Source organism: Copadichromis virginalis, linkage group LG20 (genome assembly GCF_057382275.1).
Source record: "Copadichromis virginalis isolate Kocher_CV1m ecotype Utaka linkage group LG20, C_Virginalis_male_GT1.1, whole genome shotgun sequence".
Taxonomy (NCBI): Eukaryota; Metazoa; Chordata; class Actinopteri; order Cichliformes; family Cichlidae; genus Copadichromis; species Copadichromis virginalis.
This window is the reverse complement of record NC_140637.1, coordinates 33743993-33760824: the sequence shown is the minus strand read 5'-3', so window position 1 is coordinate 33760824 and position 16832 is coordinate 33743993. Positions and strand designations below refer to the sequence as shown.

At 42.2% G+C, this 16832-nt stretch overlaps 1 protein-coding gene across 2 annotated transcripts; it reads right to left on the bottom strand.

Moving 5' to 3' along the window:
- Window positions 1–6066: 6066 nt before the first annotated feature.
- LOC146685256 (uncharacterized) lies at window positions 6067–13419 on the bottom strand. Of its 2 annotated transcripts, none has more exons than XM_085444542.1 (9): window positions 13085–13419; window positions 8735–9070; window positions 8476–8544; window positions 8223–8297; window positions 7970–8044; window positions 7564–7662; window positions 7131–7168; window positions 6919–7050; window positions 6067–6552 (listed from the first exon to the last, which is right to left on the bottom strand). In XM_085444542.1, the coding sequence occupies exons 1-9, from the start codon at window positions 13380–13382 to the stop codon at window positions 6382–6384; spliced, it is 1293 nt and encodes a 430-aa protein (XP_085300668.1). In that variant the 5' UTR covers window positions 13383–13419; the 3' UTR covers window positions 6067–6381. The 2 variants fall into 2 exon arrangements, with proteins under 2 accessions (XP_085300668.1, XP_085300669.1); XM_085444543.1 differs by having other exon boundaries at window positions 8476–8541.
- Window positions 13420–16832: the final 3413 nt, after the last annotated feature.

Below are 16832 nucleotides of genomic sequence, written 5' to 3'. Positions count from 1 at the left end.
ACAGCAAAGACTGCACAAAGCTAGCTGGCCTTTTCAATACCATCTAAAACATACACACAAAGTTTTGTCAGGGAACACCTGTTTGAACAGTGTTTGGACCTGCATGTGTGTCACAGCCTCAGGTACAAACAGATGTCACAGAAACTGCTTTAGCAAATTTGGGGTATTTCAGAATAATTTCTATTGTAATTTACTGTCCAGCAGCTGATGATTAGATTTAACCTTTTCATTCCTTAACTGTGTGTTAAAGAAGAAAAACACAAGAAGCATGTCTCTTTCTAAGAAAAGGGAACTGGACAGTTTTTGTATCACAGCAAGTTTCAGAAAACAAACTTCAAGTTTCCAGGTTTAAATTCTCAGATGCAAACATGCAGACATGATAAAAATAAAAGGTGATTTCCAGAAGTTTAATATATTCATTTTAATACTGAAAAGGCCTTTCTTCCTCTCAGCCTGCCCTGTTAATGCTGAAATAATAATGAAGTACAGTCAGCTTACTGATGAAACGAGTGACAGAGCATTTCATATTCCATTACGAGGCAAACGTAAATGAGCACCGTCCTCGTGCTCGTTATAGTGTGAAGGTGCTTACACTCACTATTCAGACTAAATAATAATAATAAAGTACATATTGTGCTACATGAGCCAACAGCAGGTCCAGCTGAGCTGCAGGAAGATGCCTCACTGCTTAATTTAAATCAATTACAATTCAGTTTTATTTATATGGCACCAAAATCACAACAACAGTCACCTGAAGGCGCTTTATTTTGTAAGGTAAAGATTCTACAGCAATACAATATTGTATTAATACTTATATATGTTTTAAATGTGTTTTATCTGAGCTAATGTTTAATAAAAGTTTAACTTAATAGTGATGAGACTGGACCTGAGCAGGCTGAGCCTTCGTTATGCATCCCTTTGTGCACACAGTTACAGTAAATCACAAACTGACCGGATTTAAAGGAGCTTAAGCGAGAGAACGACCAAAGTTATGAATATTTTTTCTCAGAGTTTTCGATGTCTGTTTGTTCACAGGCTGACACAGTGCTGTATAGAGCAGTGCTGCTACACGGCTGAACCGCAGTGAAAGTGTGAGCACCATCCAAACTGCTCTTTAGACAAAAACCAGGGTATTTCCAGATTCCCCCTCTTTCATTTTCATCTTCTGATCTCCTTCTGCTCAGAAAATTGAGTTTCCTCTCAAGCAGACAGCGGGCCCATTATCTCCTCCACCTCCTGCAGCTTCAGCTTGTCCCCTCCTCCCCCCGACTTCCATAGCCTTCCTCCATTTTCATGTCCTCTATTGCTTAATTCGCTTAACCTGCAAGTGCGTGTGTGTGTGTGTGCGTGTGTGTGTGTGTGTGTGTGTGTGTGTGTGTGTGTGTGTGTGTGTGTGTGTGTGTGCGTCTGAGAGCTGATGGTTAAGAGTCAAAGATCAATACAACAGACGAGGATCATTCCCTCTCATGTCCTTGTCTCATGTCTGGCATTGTCTGGGACATGTCATTAAAACACACACACACACACACACACGCACGCACGCACGCACACACACACGCACGCACGCACGCACGCACGCACGCACACACACACACACACACACACACACACGCTTTCTGTGTGGATACTGTTTACTGTAATTGCGACTCAACCTCTCAATACAGAACACCAACAACCTGCAGCACGTGTGCACACACACATACAGACACACACACACACACACACACACACACACAGACACACACACACACACACACACACACACACACTGGGATTAAAGACGACCTGTCATCCGAAGTGTGAGGCTGAAGTGCAACAGAGAGAATAATGTCAGAATTTTAAAAGACAGCAGAAGCTGAGGAGCAGCACTGATGTAGATGTGATCAAAGGAAAAAGTGAAAAGATGAATAAAGGTTAAAGTTTTATTCTATTACAATAAATCCTGTAAAGCAATCAGACCATCAGGATTATGAATTCTGCGTCTGCTGAAGCAGAAAATTTTTTTTTAACCCTCTGGGGTCCAGGGTGTAATCGCCATTTTTAACTACTTCTGATGTTTCCTCCACATTTCACCTTTAAAAACGATTTACTTTGTCTTGTTTGGTCTCATCAGCACAACCTCACGTGTCTGAATCTGCAGTCATGCTTTCATTTTGACTACTGTAGTAACACAACTGATCTAAAATCAGACAAAAAACATAAAATCAGAGTAGAAAAAGTGATTTTTTTTACTGTAACAACCACAAACATGTTTATTGAATCATATGTCATAACCTTAAATGTAAATATAAATTGTCAATTTTAAAATCATATGCACAAGCTTTGTAAACAACAAAGTTATTTGCAGCCATTTACCTTTGACCTTGATCTTTTAAACAACGTCTTCCTCATGATGCACCGATGAAGCATCAGTGCACTCTCACACCTTCAGCAATCACATTAACGAGACAGACTGAATATGCAGCAGTCGTTTCTTTTCATTACTGACGGTCAGTGAATTCATGTGTCTGTCGTGTGTTTGTTAATATCACCGCCTATGATTAGAGGTGGAGTCTACAGCATATGACCAGTCACAGACATGAACATGTCTATTTGCAGAAGAGTGGCATGTCTAAGCTAACATGCTCAAAATCAAAAAAGCATGTGACTTGTTCATTAATTATTTTGAGTCAGTGGTTTTTTGTGACTTTAGACAGTCTCTACAAACTGTGGACCCTCTTTGTACCTCTGAGCTCACATTCTTGAGATTCCAGAGAACCAATGGAAGACGTTCTTATGTGCTGATGTCGTAATCTCAAATCTATTCTGCGACAGAGCAGGATACATCTGCAGCACAAGTTACCACGGTGATGTTTCCATAAACAGGAGAACCATGCACACTGAAAACAAGTGAGTGTGAAAAGAGGCAGCACAACTTCCTGCTCACTTTCTTTGGTTCCCAGTTCATCAGGATAGATCAGCTACACCTGAGGGAAGAGCACAAGCGCGTGATGAACCATAAACAATAAACCCTGAACCTGGCCTATGAGAAGCACTGATGCCATAAAAACATTCTGATAAATAACAAGAGCCATCTGTTTTTGAAATGATTATTTTACTGGAGACTGTGAGCAGATTGTACCACTGCTGCTGCCTGTTTCCACGTGAGCAAAGGTCATCTACTCTTTGCTGGGCCTCGTCCTTTAGATATCACAGTGAACAGTGCCATCTGGTGGTAAGTTAAAGCACTGCACACAGAATACATGGCTGGAACGTGGATTACCGCGGGAGCGTCATTCTACTGGATTTCATCCATAACCCAGCGGGTAGCGTAAGAACGCAGACGATCACCTTGCGTGTTCCTCACGAACACTGAGGGACTTGACAGATCGTCATTATAGTGCACCTCGGAGTGAGAGCGGGCGTCTTAAATGATAAAATCCAGAATTAGATTTCTTCCTTTCTTAGAAATACAGTAAAAACATCTTCTGTTGTAAAAATCTCATCAACTTTCTAAAGTGTCACACTGATGTAGGCACAGAGAATCATCAGCCTCCATCCAGCATCCTCCCCTGTCACATCACCCTGCTCACTATCCATCCTCCTCCTCTGTGGTCTTCCTCTTTTCCATCTTCATCATCCTTTGTTCAATATCTCCACTACCCCCGAGTAGAGATGTTCAGAACATCTCAGCATGTCTTTGTTTTTATAACTGGTTATTCTAAACTGGCTGCATGTGTGGATGTGAGATTGTGTCAGCCTGCTCACCCTGTACTGATGCTCACACGAAGCCCTTTGTAATGGAGGGAAACAGGTTTATTTCCGCTGCTGGAGCCTCTAGTGGACATTACAGGAACTGCATCTTATTAATATTATTACAGCTTACGGAGATGATGGTGATGATGATGAGGATTATAATAATCTCTGTAATCTTATATACAGAAGAATAGACTGAACTAGGATATTTATACATATATGTCCTAACTTTATCAAAGCAGCCTTTCAAAAATGCTGATATTCAACATTTAAATTAACACTGAAACTTTTTAAAGCCTTTCTTTGTCTCACTTCCCCGTTTCTTCCTCTCATGGTCTTCGGTAAAGTCACACAGAAACTTGTGGTTTGTGATGCAACTGAAATGGCACATTGTCTGGTTCCTCTTTTATTTTTTTCTTGAAAGAGGAGAAATAAATACTTCTTTTTTTACTTTTGTCTGGCAGCACGCAGTTAATCTTTGACATCCATCAGGTCACTGGCGAACCACTGAGTAACCCTCAGTGGTTCGCCAGTGACCTGATTAGGTTTTTCTTTGGCCACATCTTAAAAAAGAAGAAACTAGAAGACGATATCTTCACATTCTCATATTAAACTTTGTGGTTTTCTGTCATGAGCCTCCTGTGTGGGAATATCAAAAACAGGAAGCTGAACGTCCAGATTCAGGTTGTGGATAATAATTTATTACGGTGCCCACAGCCTGTGGGTTTTTTCCTGTTGCTGTTGCTCTCGGGTGGAGATGTGGCTGGTACAGGTCGACCTGTAGGTGGAGTCTTTTCTCGGGTCTTCTATGCCTGCTGTGCATTGTTGAATGATTTCTTGGTATTCAAGGACCGGCTGGTTCTGCTGCTGTCTCTGTGATGGTGGTAAACACGCCTCCTTTCTAACTGCGTATTTTGTTCGTGTCTCTCTGTTCTTGTTTGCTCAGTTCGTTGGCTGAAGCCTGTCAGATATTCCCAACTTCTCTAACCTGCATCTCTACAAGGAGTTTAACTTACTGACTGTGGCTGTTTGACTCAGGTAGGTTGCAGAACTTACCTGCGACTCACCTGAAGTGCTCACTTTCCCTCTGGAATTCTGTCCGCTGTCTGCTGCCCTTCTTCTATCCTAGTCAGGAACACAACCACTAAGACCTGAATCATTTTGCAGAACCAACAAGGTCACGTCAGTCTCATCTTGGATGTGTTTAAAGTCTCCTCTTCCCCCTTCAATACCACAAATATTTTTAATTGAAGCAGCTGGTTATATTTGGATTAGGATGAGGTTATTTTTTTGTAAACTACAGACTTCCATGAAATTTATGATGTGTTCAAATAATAAAAAAAAAAAAACACAAGTGTGGATGCAAACTGTTTTCAGCTGAGAGAAGCAGAACATCAAATAAGCTCAGGCCAGAAGAGACTCAAACTACCAACCCAGTTCACATCTCACATCACAGGTTTCCAGTGATGACATCAGCAGGCAGAGAGGTGATGGTCAGATCCAAGGAACTTCAGCGCTGCGGGTCGAGCAGCGAAACATGGGTACATATCTGGGAACTGTTATAAAATATAATCCAAGTGCCTGTTTGCTAAGTATATTATATATTAGGTGTACTTCCATGGTACATTAGTTCCTGTATGGCACTGTCATTAAATCTGTTCTTCTTAATTATTAATAACTTTGTAAAAAACACTTAAAATATTCTGTTTGCAAACTGAATTACACTTAACTGTTCAAATCTGTTTAAACTGTTTTAATCAACCGCTTCGCACTACAACCTGGTTTGCTTCTTATCTGTAGTTATTTTTATTTAATTGAATAACTGTACAGTACTCTGTTTATAGTAACCACTGTCCTTAATGTAAATATGTAAGAAAAATTGTGCATGTTTCTGTCCTGTGTCCTGTTTGTTGTATATGTGTCTTTCTGGCTGCTGTTACAACCAAATTTCCCCTTGTGGGACAATTAAAGGATTATTCTATTCTATTCTATTCTATTCTATTCTATTCTATTCTATTCTATTCTATTCTATTCAAAGTGCTGTAAAAACATAAACCTGCATACGATTTTGACTTCCTCGTATTGCAACGGGAACTTCTGCACCTGTGCAGTTTCTTCTTCATGTTTTGTTTTTGAAAATATTCTTAAGGGACTCAGATTAGAGCAGAAACAACTCAAACAAGCATCATCAGGCAGACAGTGGATAAATAAAAATGGAGTGCCACCAAATGCAAATAAAAATGCTGCAAAGGTTACTCATGATACAAATGAAAAGGTTAAAACAACCTCACAAAGACTGTTTAGCCTCCAAACTACAAAAGATATCATTGTTTAGAAATTGTTTAATCATTTAAACCCCAAAAACACGTCTTAAACAACAATAGAGACACGAGGTCGAAGAAGATACAGTTCATGCATGTTATCATAACCCTAACCCTTAAACACAAATTAACTCAGAGCGGCAGACTGATGCAGCAAAACGATGAAGTATGATGTACAGCGTGTACTCTATAGCACCCAGCAGTCTCAGGTTATGATGCACATGATGGTCAGTTGTCTTGTGGCAACTGACGAACTGAAACAAAGGAGCGTGCTGTGTGTGCAACAGCATGACAAACATTACCTGTCCTGTCCCAGGAGCTAAAGCTAGGCTATAGTAGAGTACAACGGATCACCTCCGGAGTGGCTCGCGTTAACCCGAGGCTCGGAGTAGATAACGTCACTGGTGTTACTGCGGGACGTGCTGTTGGCAGAGTCACTGCTCTTCTTGGAAAAAGTCACCACGGAGTAGGTGAGTTTGCTCGAGTCGTCTCCAGTCTGAAAAAAATAAAACATAAAATTGTTTATTACAGGTAATGTTTTAAATTGATCTGAGACCATTTTCACAAAGTAGTCCAAGACTTTGTGTTCACTGGAAGCAGGCGCCACAAATATCAGAATATCAGCTCCTCTGTGTGCTGTGTTGTTAGAGGTCACAGGATCGGACCTTTGATCCAAGACCTGGTTACAGCATCCAGCATCCCCCCATCAGGTTATTGATCTGAAATAACGATCTGGATTCTTTAAACTTACTTTGTGCTTTTCAACGTGACACTGATGATATCGTCTTCATATTTATCACAAATGTGAATCTTTTCTCAGATACAACTGTTTGTTCCGTGAATACAGAAAGTGTTTTCTTACTTTGTGCTGAGAAGTGGCTGCTGTGACCAAGCTGTGGTCATCATTGGTTGGTTTGGTGTATTTGGCATGAGAGTCAGGAGGAGATCTGCTGTGTCTGCCCTCTGCTCGGATATTCTCATACACTGTGTTGGTCTACAGGAGAAGAAGAGGAAATCTAATATCAGCTGGTTTCACAAACATCGGTGCTGAGTCTACAAGTCCTTCAGCCTCACCTCTGTGACAGCAGCGTGTTCAGTTCCCACAGGAGGATCTGAAAAACACATCAGTACAGTGTTTATACTGCAGTTAGGTACTCAGTCCATCACACAGAGAGACAGAAAACCACTCATGCCCACATTCATGCTCACACGAATGATCAGAGACTGTAATTCAACCGAATATTCAAACTCCATCCATCAGTTTGTCCAATTCAGGTTTGCAGAGGGCCCAGAGTGTATCCCTGCTACCACAGGGTGGAGGCGTGGTGCACCTTGCACAGGTCGTCAGCCTGTTGGAGGGATAACTTGCAAACTCTGCACAGGAAGGCCAGATGGAGGATTCGAACACAGCTTACAACATGCAAAGAGATGTCTGACAAAATGTTCACTTTTCTGTGAAAACAGGAAGTTTGATGAGTGTGCCTGTCAGTGCTTCCTGCTGTCTCACCCTTTGGTTTAGAGGATCTGTTCTTGCAGAATATCAGCACTGACACTGATAACAGGATGATGATGAGAGCCAGAGTCAGACCCACAAACGGCACCACATCTGCAGCAGTTTGATGAGAACAACACGTTATTTTAGACAAACACCTCCTGATGAGTGTGAGCACCAGCCCTTCACGTGGGCTGTAAAGGTAGCTGAGTGCACATGTACAGTATAGTTGTATGCAAGTTTCTTCCATGGAGAATTTGGTCAGACTCTCATGCTGTATGAGCATAAAACCATGTCTACATGACATACTCACTTCTGATTGGTTCCTAGTGGCAGATAACAGCAAAATTATACAAATGATCACTTAAAGTATGGACTTCTATAAAATCTTCCGTCTCTCAAACCCAGTGGATGGACGCACCTGTAGATGCTGTCCTCTCAGACTGCTCAGTGGTTCCAGTGAAAGTTGATGGAGGCGCAGAGGCTGATGGGAGGACTGGTTAAAAAAAATCACATAATGTCTTTAAGGTGGAGATATTGTGGCATGATTTACTTTCTGTACACACTGCAGTGGTATTTTTCAACTAAAGCATATAAATTTGTACTTAAAGACAGGAAACATCAGAAAGCTTTAAGTGAGACTTCCGTCTCTCAAACCCAGCGGATGGACGCACCTGTAGATGCTGTCCTCTCAGACTGCTCAGTGGTTCCAGTGAAAGTTGATGGAGGCGCAGAGGCTGATGGGAGGACTGGTTAAAAAAAATCACATAATGTCTTTAAGGTGGAGATATTGTGGCATGATTTACTTTCTGTACACACTGCAGTGGTATTTTTCAACTAAAGCATATAAATTTGTACTTAAAGACAGGAAACATCAGAAAGCTTTAAGTGAGACTTCCGTCTCTCAAACCCAGCGGATGGATGCACCTGTAGATGCTGTCCTCTCAGACTGCTCAGTGGTTCCAGTGAAAGTTGTGGAGGCTGATGGGAGGACTGCTAAAGAAGTTCAGCCATATGTTTTTTTTCAGGTGTTTGAGGTGAACAACAGAAAACAACACATAACAACAATTTGACACATAAACATCACAAAAAGACAAAAGGAAACCAAACGTTAGCAGCTGTCAGAGACAAATACAAATTTCCTTTAATTCTCCAGATTCATGAATGAATTTGTATAGAAACTCACCTTCTGTGACAGTAATCTCAAACTCTCTGTATGGATCAGTACTAAAGGATGTGTCCAGGTAACATCTGTACCGTCCTGAGTCAGACTCCCTCAGCTGTTTAATGGTCACATACAGAATACCACTTGTACCAGATTCTTCTTCATATTCAGCACTGTATCTGTCTCTCTGAGCTCTGGCACCCCGAGTCTCAATTAAAATCCCATCTCTTTCACATTCTCCCCTGCAGAAGTACTTCCTCCTTGTAGAGTGTTCAAAGGAACATCCGACTGTGAGAGAGCTTCCAGTTTCTTTATCGAAGTGTTTCAGCTGAGCAGGATTGTTTCCATCCAGCAGCGCTGTTAAAGAGACAAACGATCTATAGTTACTATCTGTGCTGAAGATGATGCAGTCTGATCAGAGTAACTCCAGTTTGACCCACAGTTACACTGGGAGCTGCGCAGTTCAACCAGTCTGTGACTGGAACAGTCAACGACCTCCATCCTAAACCATCAGTATGTGAGTGTGAGTACTGCTGGAGGTCTGATTAACCAGAGCTGAGGAAATGAGAGCTGCGAGTGTTTCTGAGCGTGCCGTGTGGTGAGCTAGAATATTAGCTACAGCAGACTGTGCCTCAGCATCACAGATGGTTCATGACACAGCGATTTATTTGTGCTGCTGTGAAAACTCATTGACATCCTGCTCTTATATGATTTAGTGTTTGAGCTTGGTAAGAAGATTCTTCTGTTTCTATAACAGGAGGGGCACTTTTGTAAATGGACGGGCTCTTATGTGGCACTTTTTTACTTTATACAACTTTTCACATTCACACCAGCTCTTTTTTCTATGATGCTTTCTATCCAACATTCACACACGTTCATACTCTGATGGAGCATCTTGTGGTTAGTGCCTTGCCAAAAGGTATGTGATATGCAGACTGGCATAATTGCACCACCAACCTTCTGATTATTAGATGATCTGTTCCTGAGCCACAGCCACCCCATCATGAACCATAGAGGAGTTAACATCCAGCAGGGTTTCATTAACATTTCAAACATAAACATTTTCTTTAGCTGAATTTTTCATGCGCTTCAGTTTTTGTTTTAATTACATTTATTTTACAACAAAGTCGGTGAATTAAATCGAGTTTTTATAAAAGCAAAAATGTAACCTCCAACTGAATAATTCTTTCTCTAAAGGTTTGTCTAACAGGCACCTCTGCCTCCCATTTTACTTTTAAATACTCAAAGAACCACAAGTGAGCCCTCAGTGCTCTAATGACCAAGCTCTGCAGCAGACCACAAGGTAAGATAGCAGAGGAGGACACAAAATGAGCAACCGCAACCAAAAACCTCCTGTGACAGATACAGGAAGATAACCAGTCAAGAGCTGACCCAGAAATGCCCATGCATGCTCTACGTCTCTCAGTCAGTATTATATGATCAGCTGTGCCTGAGGCAGCACACAGATCCAAAAGTACTTAAATAGTAACTTATATAACTCATATATATGTTAAAATATCATTTGAAACTCTAAGGAGAGCTGTTTCAGTGGAGTGCATCTGGTGAATTCAGGAATGGAATTTATTTAAAATGTTGGGAGTAAAACTTCTGTAAGCTGGTTGGTCTGGTCACCACTCCTCTATCTATCTATCTATCTATCTATCTATCTATCTATCTATCTATCTATCTATCTATCTATCTATCTATCTATCTATCTATCTATCTATCTATCTATCTATCTATCTATCTATCTATCTATCTATCTGTCTGTCTGTCTGTCTGTCTGTCTGTCTGTCTGTCTGTCTGTCTATCTATCTATCTATCTATCTATCTATCTATCTATCTACCAGAGGCCTGGGAGCTTGAGGGTCCTGCAGTATCTTAGCTGTTCCCAGGACTGCGCTCTTCTGGACAGAGATCTCCGATGTTGTTCCCGGGATCTGCTGGAGCCACTCGCCTAGCTTGGGAGTCACCGCACCTAGTGCTCCGATTACCACGGGGACCACCGTTAGCTTCACCCTCCACATCCTCTCGTTATATAGGATCATGGCCAAGCTTGAAACCTGGATCCCCCGTAGCCGGTTACCAAGATTACGTGAAGTACCCTCAGAAGGTCTGCTAGATGATGTTAATGCAGCACTACGGACAATAACTACAACCACGATTACCGAAACTAACAAGCTGATCTACAATACGGCAGCAGTGATCAGTGAGATGCTTGGCTACAAGTTGAACAGCCACAAGGGGCAGTACCCTCCATGGAGAAGGAGGCTAGAGGGCAAGATCAAAGTAGCACGGAGGGAGGTTAGCCAACTAACGGAGTTGCAGAAAGGTGCGACAAAGAAGGTGCATAAGGAGGTACACCAGAGAGATAGAAGGCAGAAGAATCAACCAGCTGTTCTCCACAGAACCAGCAAAGGTGTACTCTCAGTGGCAAGGGAACAATAAGAGAACAGCACCACCAAGGCTGGAGACAGAGCAATACTGGAAGAGCATATGGGAGAAGGACGCAACCCATAACGGCAATGCTCAGTGGCTAGTGGATCTGAGGGCAGACCACAGCGACCTCCCTGAACAGGGTCCAGTAACCATCACAGTGGCAGATATCCAAGAAAGGGTCTCCAGTATGAAGAGTTGGACAGCACCAGGGCCCGACATGGTTCACACCTACTGGCTGAAGAAGCTGACTGCACTCCACGAGCGTCTGGCAGCACAAATGAACCAGCTGCTAGTTAACGAGAGACACCCGGAATGGCTAACCGAAGGTCGGACGGTCCTGATCCCCAAGGACCCCAAGAAGGGACCGGTCCCCTCCAACTACCGACCAATAACCTGCCTCAGTACTACATGGAAGCTCCTGTCAGGCATCATATCGGCTAAGATGAACAGGCACATGGGTCAATACATGAGCGGGACACAGAAAGGAATTGGCAAGAATACCAGAGGTGCAAAACACCAGCTACTGGTAGACAGAACAATCAGCCGAGACTGCAAGACCAGACTGACCAACCTGTGCACTGCCTGGATTGATTACAAGAAGGCCTATGACTCAATGCCCCACAGCTGGATACTGGAATGCCTAGAATTGTACAAGATCAATGGGAGCCTAAGAGCCTTCATCAGGAACTCAATGGGGATGTGGCGTACAACACTAGAGGCCAACTCCAAGCCCATAGCACAAGTCACCATCAAGTGCGGGATCTACCAAGGAGATGCTCTGTCCCCACTGCTGTTCTGCATAGGCCTGAACCCCCTCAGTGAGATCATTAACAAGACTGGCTACGGATACCGACTACAGAATGGAGCAGTTGTCAGCCACCTCCTGTACATGGATGACATCAAGCTGTATGCCAAGAGTGAACGAGACATCGATTCACTGATCCACACTACCAGGCTATACAGCAATGACATTGGAATGTCGTTCGGACTGGAGAAGTGTAGTCGGATGGTATCAAAGAGAGGGAAGGTAGTCAGAACTGAGGGGATTGAACTACCAGAAGGCAACATTGCAGACATAGAGGACAGTTACAAGTACTTGGGGATCCCGCAGGCGAAAGGGAACCATGAAGAGGCCGCTAGAAAAGCTGCAACCACCAAGTACCTGCAGAGGGTCAGGCAAGTCCTGAGGAGTCAGCTGAATGGTAAGAACAAGATCCCATCAACACGTACGCCCTGCCCGTGATCAGGTACCCTGCTGGGGTAATAGGCTGGCCAAAGGAGGAGATAGAAGCCACTGACATAAAGACAAGAAAGCTCCTTACCATGCATGGAGGGTTTCACCCCAAGTCCAGCACCCTGAGGCTGTACGCTAAGCGGAAGGAAGGGGGCCGGGGACTGGTGAGTGTCAGCACCACAGTCCAGGATGAGACAACGAACATCCAAGAATACATTGGGAAGATGGCCCCAACTTCGGTCAAATTACTCAAAAACCTTTTGTGTGTTCTGTGTGTTAGATCCTCATTTCTCACACTCCACATCATCCCAGGAACCGCTCTCTGACTTTGCTCTGTAGTGAACGCTGATGTTGCGCTGTGTGTGGGTCAGTGAACGTGTGGACACTCTGAATGTACCCGTGTCTAAATGTAGCTGTGTGTTTCAGCTGTGTGTTAAATGTTCCTGTGGTATTTTGTATGTTAGTTTTCCTTTGTGCCTGAAATCGTCTCCTGTCTTATTTTGTTTGCCTTATCAGATACTTCCTATATTGAGATTTGCAGTTCTGCAGTTTCTAGATTTTGGAAGAAAAAAAAGAGTATGTGGGACCTAATAATATTTCATTAAGTCAATAAATAATTCATATACCAAAAAAATCTGCTCAAAAGGCAGAAATACTGAAAATTTTATTCAAAACTCCAAAAAAAAGTTGAAACTCACCTTCAGCAACAACAATTCCAAAATGTATGAACTGGTATGAAGATGGATATCGTCCCAGACCACAGGTGTACCGTCCAGAGTCAGACTTGATGAGCTTTCTGATGCTTACAGACAAAATATATTTATGTTCATATCTATATTCAGTGCTGTATCTGCCATGTTGATTACTGTTTAGCTGTGTTTTAATTAAAATATTTCCTTCTTCACATTTTTCTTTGCAGAAGATCTTCCACTTCTTAGAAGAAGAAAAGTAGCACTCAATCGTGATGCTTTGTCCAGCGAGTCTATAAAAATGCATCTGTGCACTGGTGACCTTTGTGTGTCCGTCCTGCAGAGCTGCTGGAAACATGAACCATTAATACTGATTATTTGTACTAAGCTGCATTTTAACATTTACACACAGACACAGAGTCACACTGAGACTTTAGTGTCAGTAATGGCACTCCTTTCAAAGGGGTCAAAGGTCGCAGATTTGTCATGCCTGCTTGGCATTCAACGCACTTTGTTGAAAGGTGCTCTGGAATGCCTGGAAATGTACCAGAGCAGATCCCTGATGTTTTTCCGACCCATCTGTCACTCCTGTCGTATACCTCACCACCGTCTCTCTGTCCTCATACATGTCCTGCACCAGCCTCACATACTTCCTCATGCAGCACCACAGCTCCTCTCTCAGCAGCCAATCATCTGCTTTCTCTGATCCATAAAGACTCAGTGAAGCTTCTTCTGACCTTCTCTGAACTTCTCCATCAACACTCAAAGCAAGCATCACATCTGTGGAGCTCTTTCTCAGCATGAAGCCACACAGCTGTCACTGATCATCACCTCTCTGCTTAACCCAGCTTCATGATCACAAATATTAAGAGCTGAGGATGCAGGGTGACGTTTCTATTTCACTATTTACTTTTCATTTATTTCTTTTCCAGATCTACATTGAGTTCTGTTACGGCTCTTTCATTCAACTCTTCAAACTGCACAGAGATAAAAACATTTTACTGTCCTTTAATCTACTAGAATTTGCACACACTTTTTAACTTCTGCAATTTTTCTTTATTTTCTGCTCCAAGAGGCTGAACAGGAAGAGGTTTGCACCATTGTGCTGTATCACATCCACATTTTACTGACTGTCCAGTTTATTCTGAGGAAGTAACAAACACTTGTAATGAGCTGTGTTTGAAACGATGGTTTCACATGTTATCAAGTCCTGAAGTGAGCAGCAACATGTCCATGAATGTCTCACTGTGATGGTTTCTTCTGTCCATACTGGCCACAAACACATCCATGAAATCATGAATAAAAGCAGTTTGAATGGAAGAAGCGTCCATGAAAGTGACTCATAGCTGACTCTGATCATCATGTTTAACAACAGAAACATGTTGAAGAAGGAGAGTGACAGAAAGAACAAGTGAATGTACTCACAAAGGAAGAAGAAGCAGATCAGAGTGTGACGGACTTTCATGATGAGGCTCTGATGGTTCACTGCTGCCTCTCTTCTTCTTCACTGGAAACCAGGAACTTGTGACGCCTCACTTCTCTAACTGAAGGAGTCCCTCCTCCAAACACCACAGCACCTCTACACTCCTCATTTGTCTGAAACAGTTGCAACAGCTCAACTTCCTGTTAAAACAAATTTGAGTCAGGTGCAACATTATGTTCACCTGACATGTATCCATCCCCACTCTCATAGTTTCAGCATCTACTGGGCCATAATGGTTCTGTTTCAACTGGGATTAACTCCGTCCCCCTTTTTTGGTGCCTCATCATCTCCTTCTATTATGATAATAAAATAATGCAGTCACCATGTGCCGAGAAACTACCTAAAACCAAAGTTTTAAGGTGATTATTACATATTTAATAAATAACAGATTGCAGAAAAACTAAACATTAATGAACCATTTCATGGCATAAGAGGTAAAAAGTCACCAAATGCTGCTACAGGATTTTCAAACTGTGGGAACAAAATGGAAATGACACAAAAATGCACAAAAATGCAGGATTAGTTTTCATGTTTTTCCTGTGTGATGGAAAAAGTAACAATGCCAGTAATATTATGGATACACTAATAATACACACCATGCATTATAGAGAGAGAGTGAAAGAAAATAGATGACAACCAAACATCAGTGTTGCGTTTGCTGTTTTACTTAAAGCTTGAACACGTAGAGACGACGGGCCAATCAGACGCGTTGGAGAGACATTTTGTGGCAGTGACGACGAGGCCGGCAAAGCTGAAGTAAAATCATCAGGACAGAACTGGAACAGTGTTTCTGACCCACTGCAGAGATGTCTGTACTGTATAAGAAGGGCAGTAGGAATGATTCTTTTATGTACAGTACTTTATTCCAAATGTCAACATGCATTGTGTCAACTTCTGGGGGTTTTGTGAGCCACGGCGCCCCCTCCTGGCATTAAGAAAATGCACTCAGTTACAGTTGGGCATGACAGAGCACGTGGTGTGACGAGCTTGTTCTGCTTGGATTATGGACGTTGTTGCCTCACTTTCACGACGGAAACCGTTTCCAAGCACAGAATAGGAATAATGACCTGAAATCGTTTATTAGGAATCATGATGGACAAAGGACGGCGCCCTGTAACCATGGTTACAGTTACTTACTCTCATGTCCGTGCACGTGCACAGAGAGCGTGTTTATACCTGACATCAAACCCAAAGCATGCATGACTTTAAGTGTACGGCCTGTAGAAACACACACGGTCTGAGTCACTTTGTCATAACAATGAATTTGTTTTTAGCTCCGTGAGAAAGTGTGTGATTATGTGCCTCAGTGTGTCAGAGGGCGATACACATTTTGGAAGCACGGAGAGCCGCTGATCCACCAAATCTGAGAGTGAGCATCAGCTCCTCCTCTTCCTCACCTGCTCCTCCTCTTTTCCTCATTTCCAGAACAGCTGGCTCTGCAAACAGCTGCTGGAGTCCGGTGAGTTGTTGAATGAGCTTTTCTGACCAATCACCAGTGTTTGATTTATTTAACTAGAAACTGTAATAAAACTGTAATAAAACATTATACGGTATTAGTTTTAAACACTGCAATGCAGAAGCAAAATAAGGAACTTACTAAAGCAGGCCTGGGTTTATTTTCCTTTTTTATTCTTTGTTCTTTCTCTTTTTTCTTGAAATGACCTGTTCTTAGTTTAAATGTTTGATATATTTTCTGTGCTCTATTGTGAATGAAATATTTGCAGATTGTTAAATTCATTTTTGGTTCAATTTTTACACAACTTTGAACCTTTCTTGGAACTGGGGTTGCAAACTGCCCTAAAATTAATGAGTATGAATTAATTTAAACAGCGAGAAACTAATAAAATGAAATTAAAATGATCAATAGCTGAATCAAAGCAGATTCATCCAGCTTCCAGCTCTCAAAGCCTCTCACAGTTACCTTACATTAGCAAACTGACAGAACAACCCCTGAAATACCTGTGAAGCCTCTGTTACCAACAGGATGAAGGTCTTTGCTGAGATGCTCATACAGCGCTCTGCTGTCCTTATCTGTCCTACTGTCCTTCTCTACTAATCAGACTGAAAACATGACAGTGGTGGCATTAATCATCACGTATGTAAATGTTTCCCAGGGTAATTTCAGTCAACAGCACAGGTCATACTGAGGCATGAAGAACAGATCTTATGCAAACTTACTGACTTCCTGTGTTTGCTGCTGCCTGAAACAGATGTTTACAATCTCACACTATTTATAAAATAGGAAGATTTTATAAATGCAAAAAGAAACATACC

Bases quoted from the DNA above. Each gene is read 5' to 3' on its own strand.
- LOC146685256 (XM_085444542.1), bottom strand. From the start codon at position 13,382: ATGCATTTTTATAGACTCGCTGGACAAAGCATCACGATTGAGTGCTAC. The intron at 9,071-13,084 runs GTGAGTTTCAAC...TCTCTTTAACAG, and splicing joins TGGAATTGTTGTTGCTGAAG to CGCTGCTGGATGGAAACAAT. The intron at 8,045-8,222 runs GTGCGTCCATCC...TTTTTTAACCAG, and splicing joins TGAGAGGACAGCATCTACAG to TCCTCCCATCAGCCTCTGCG.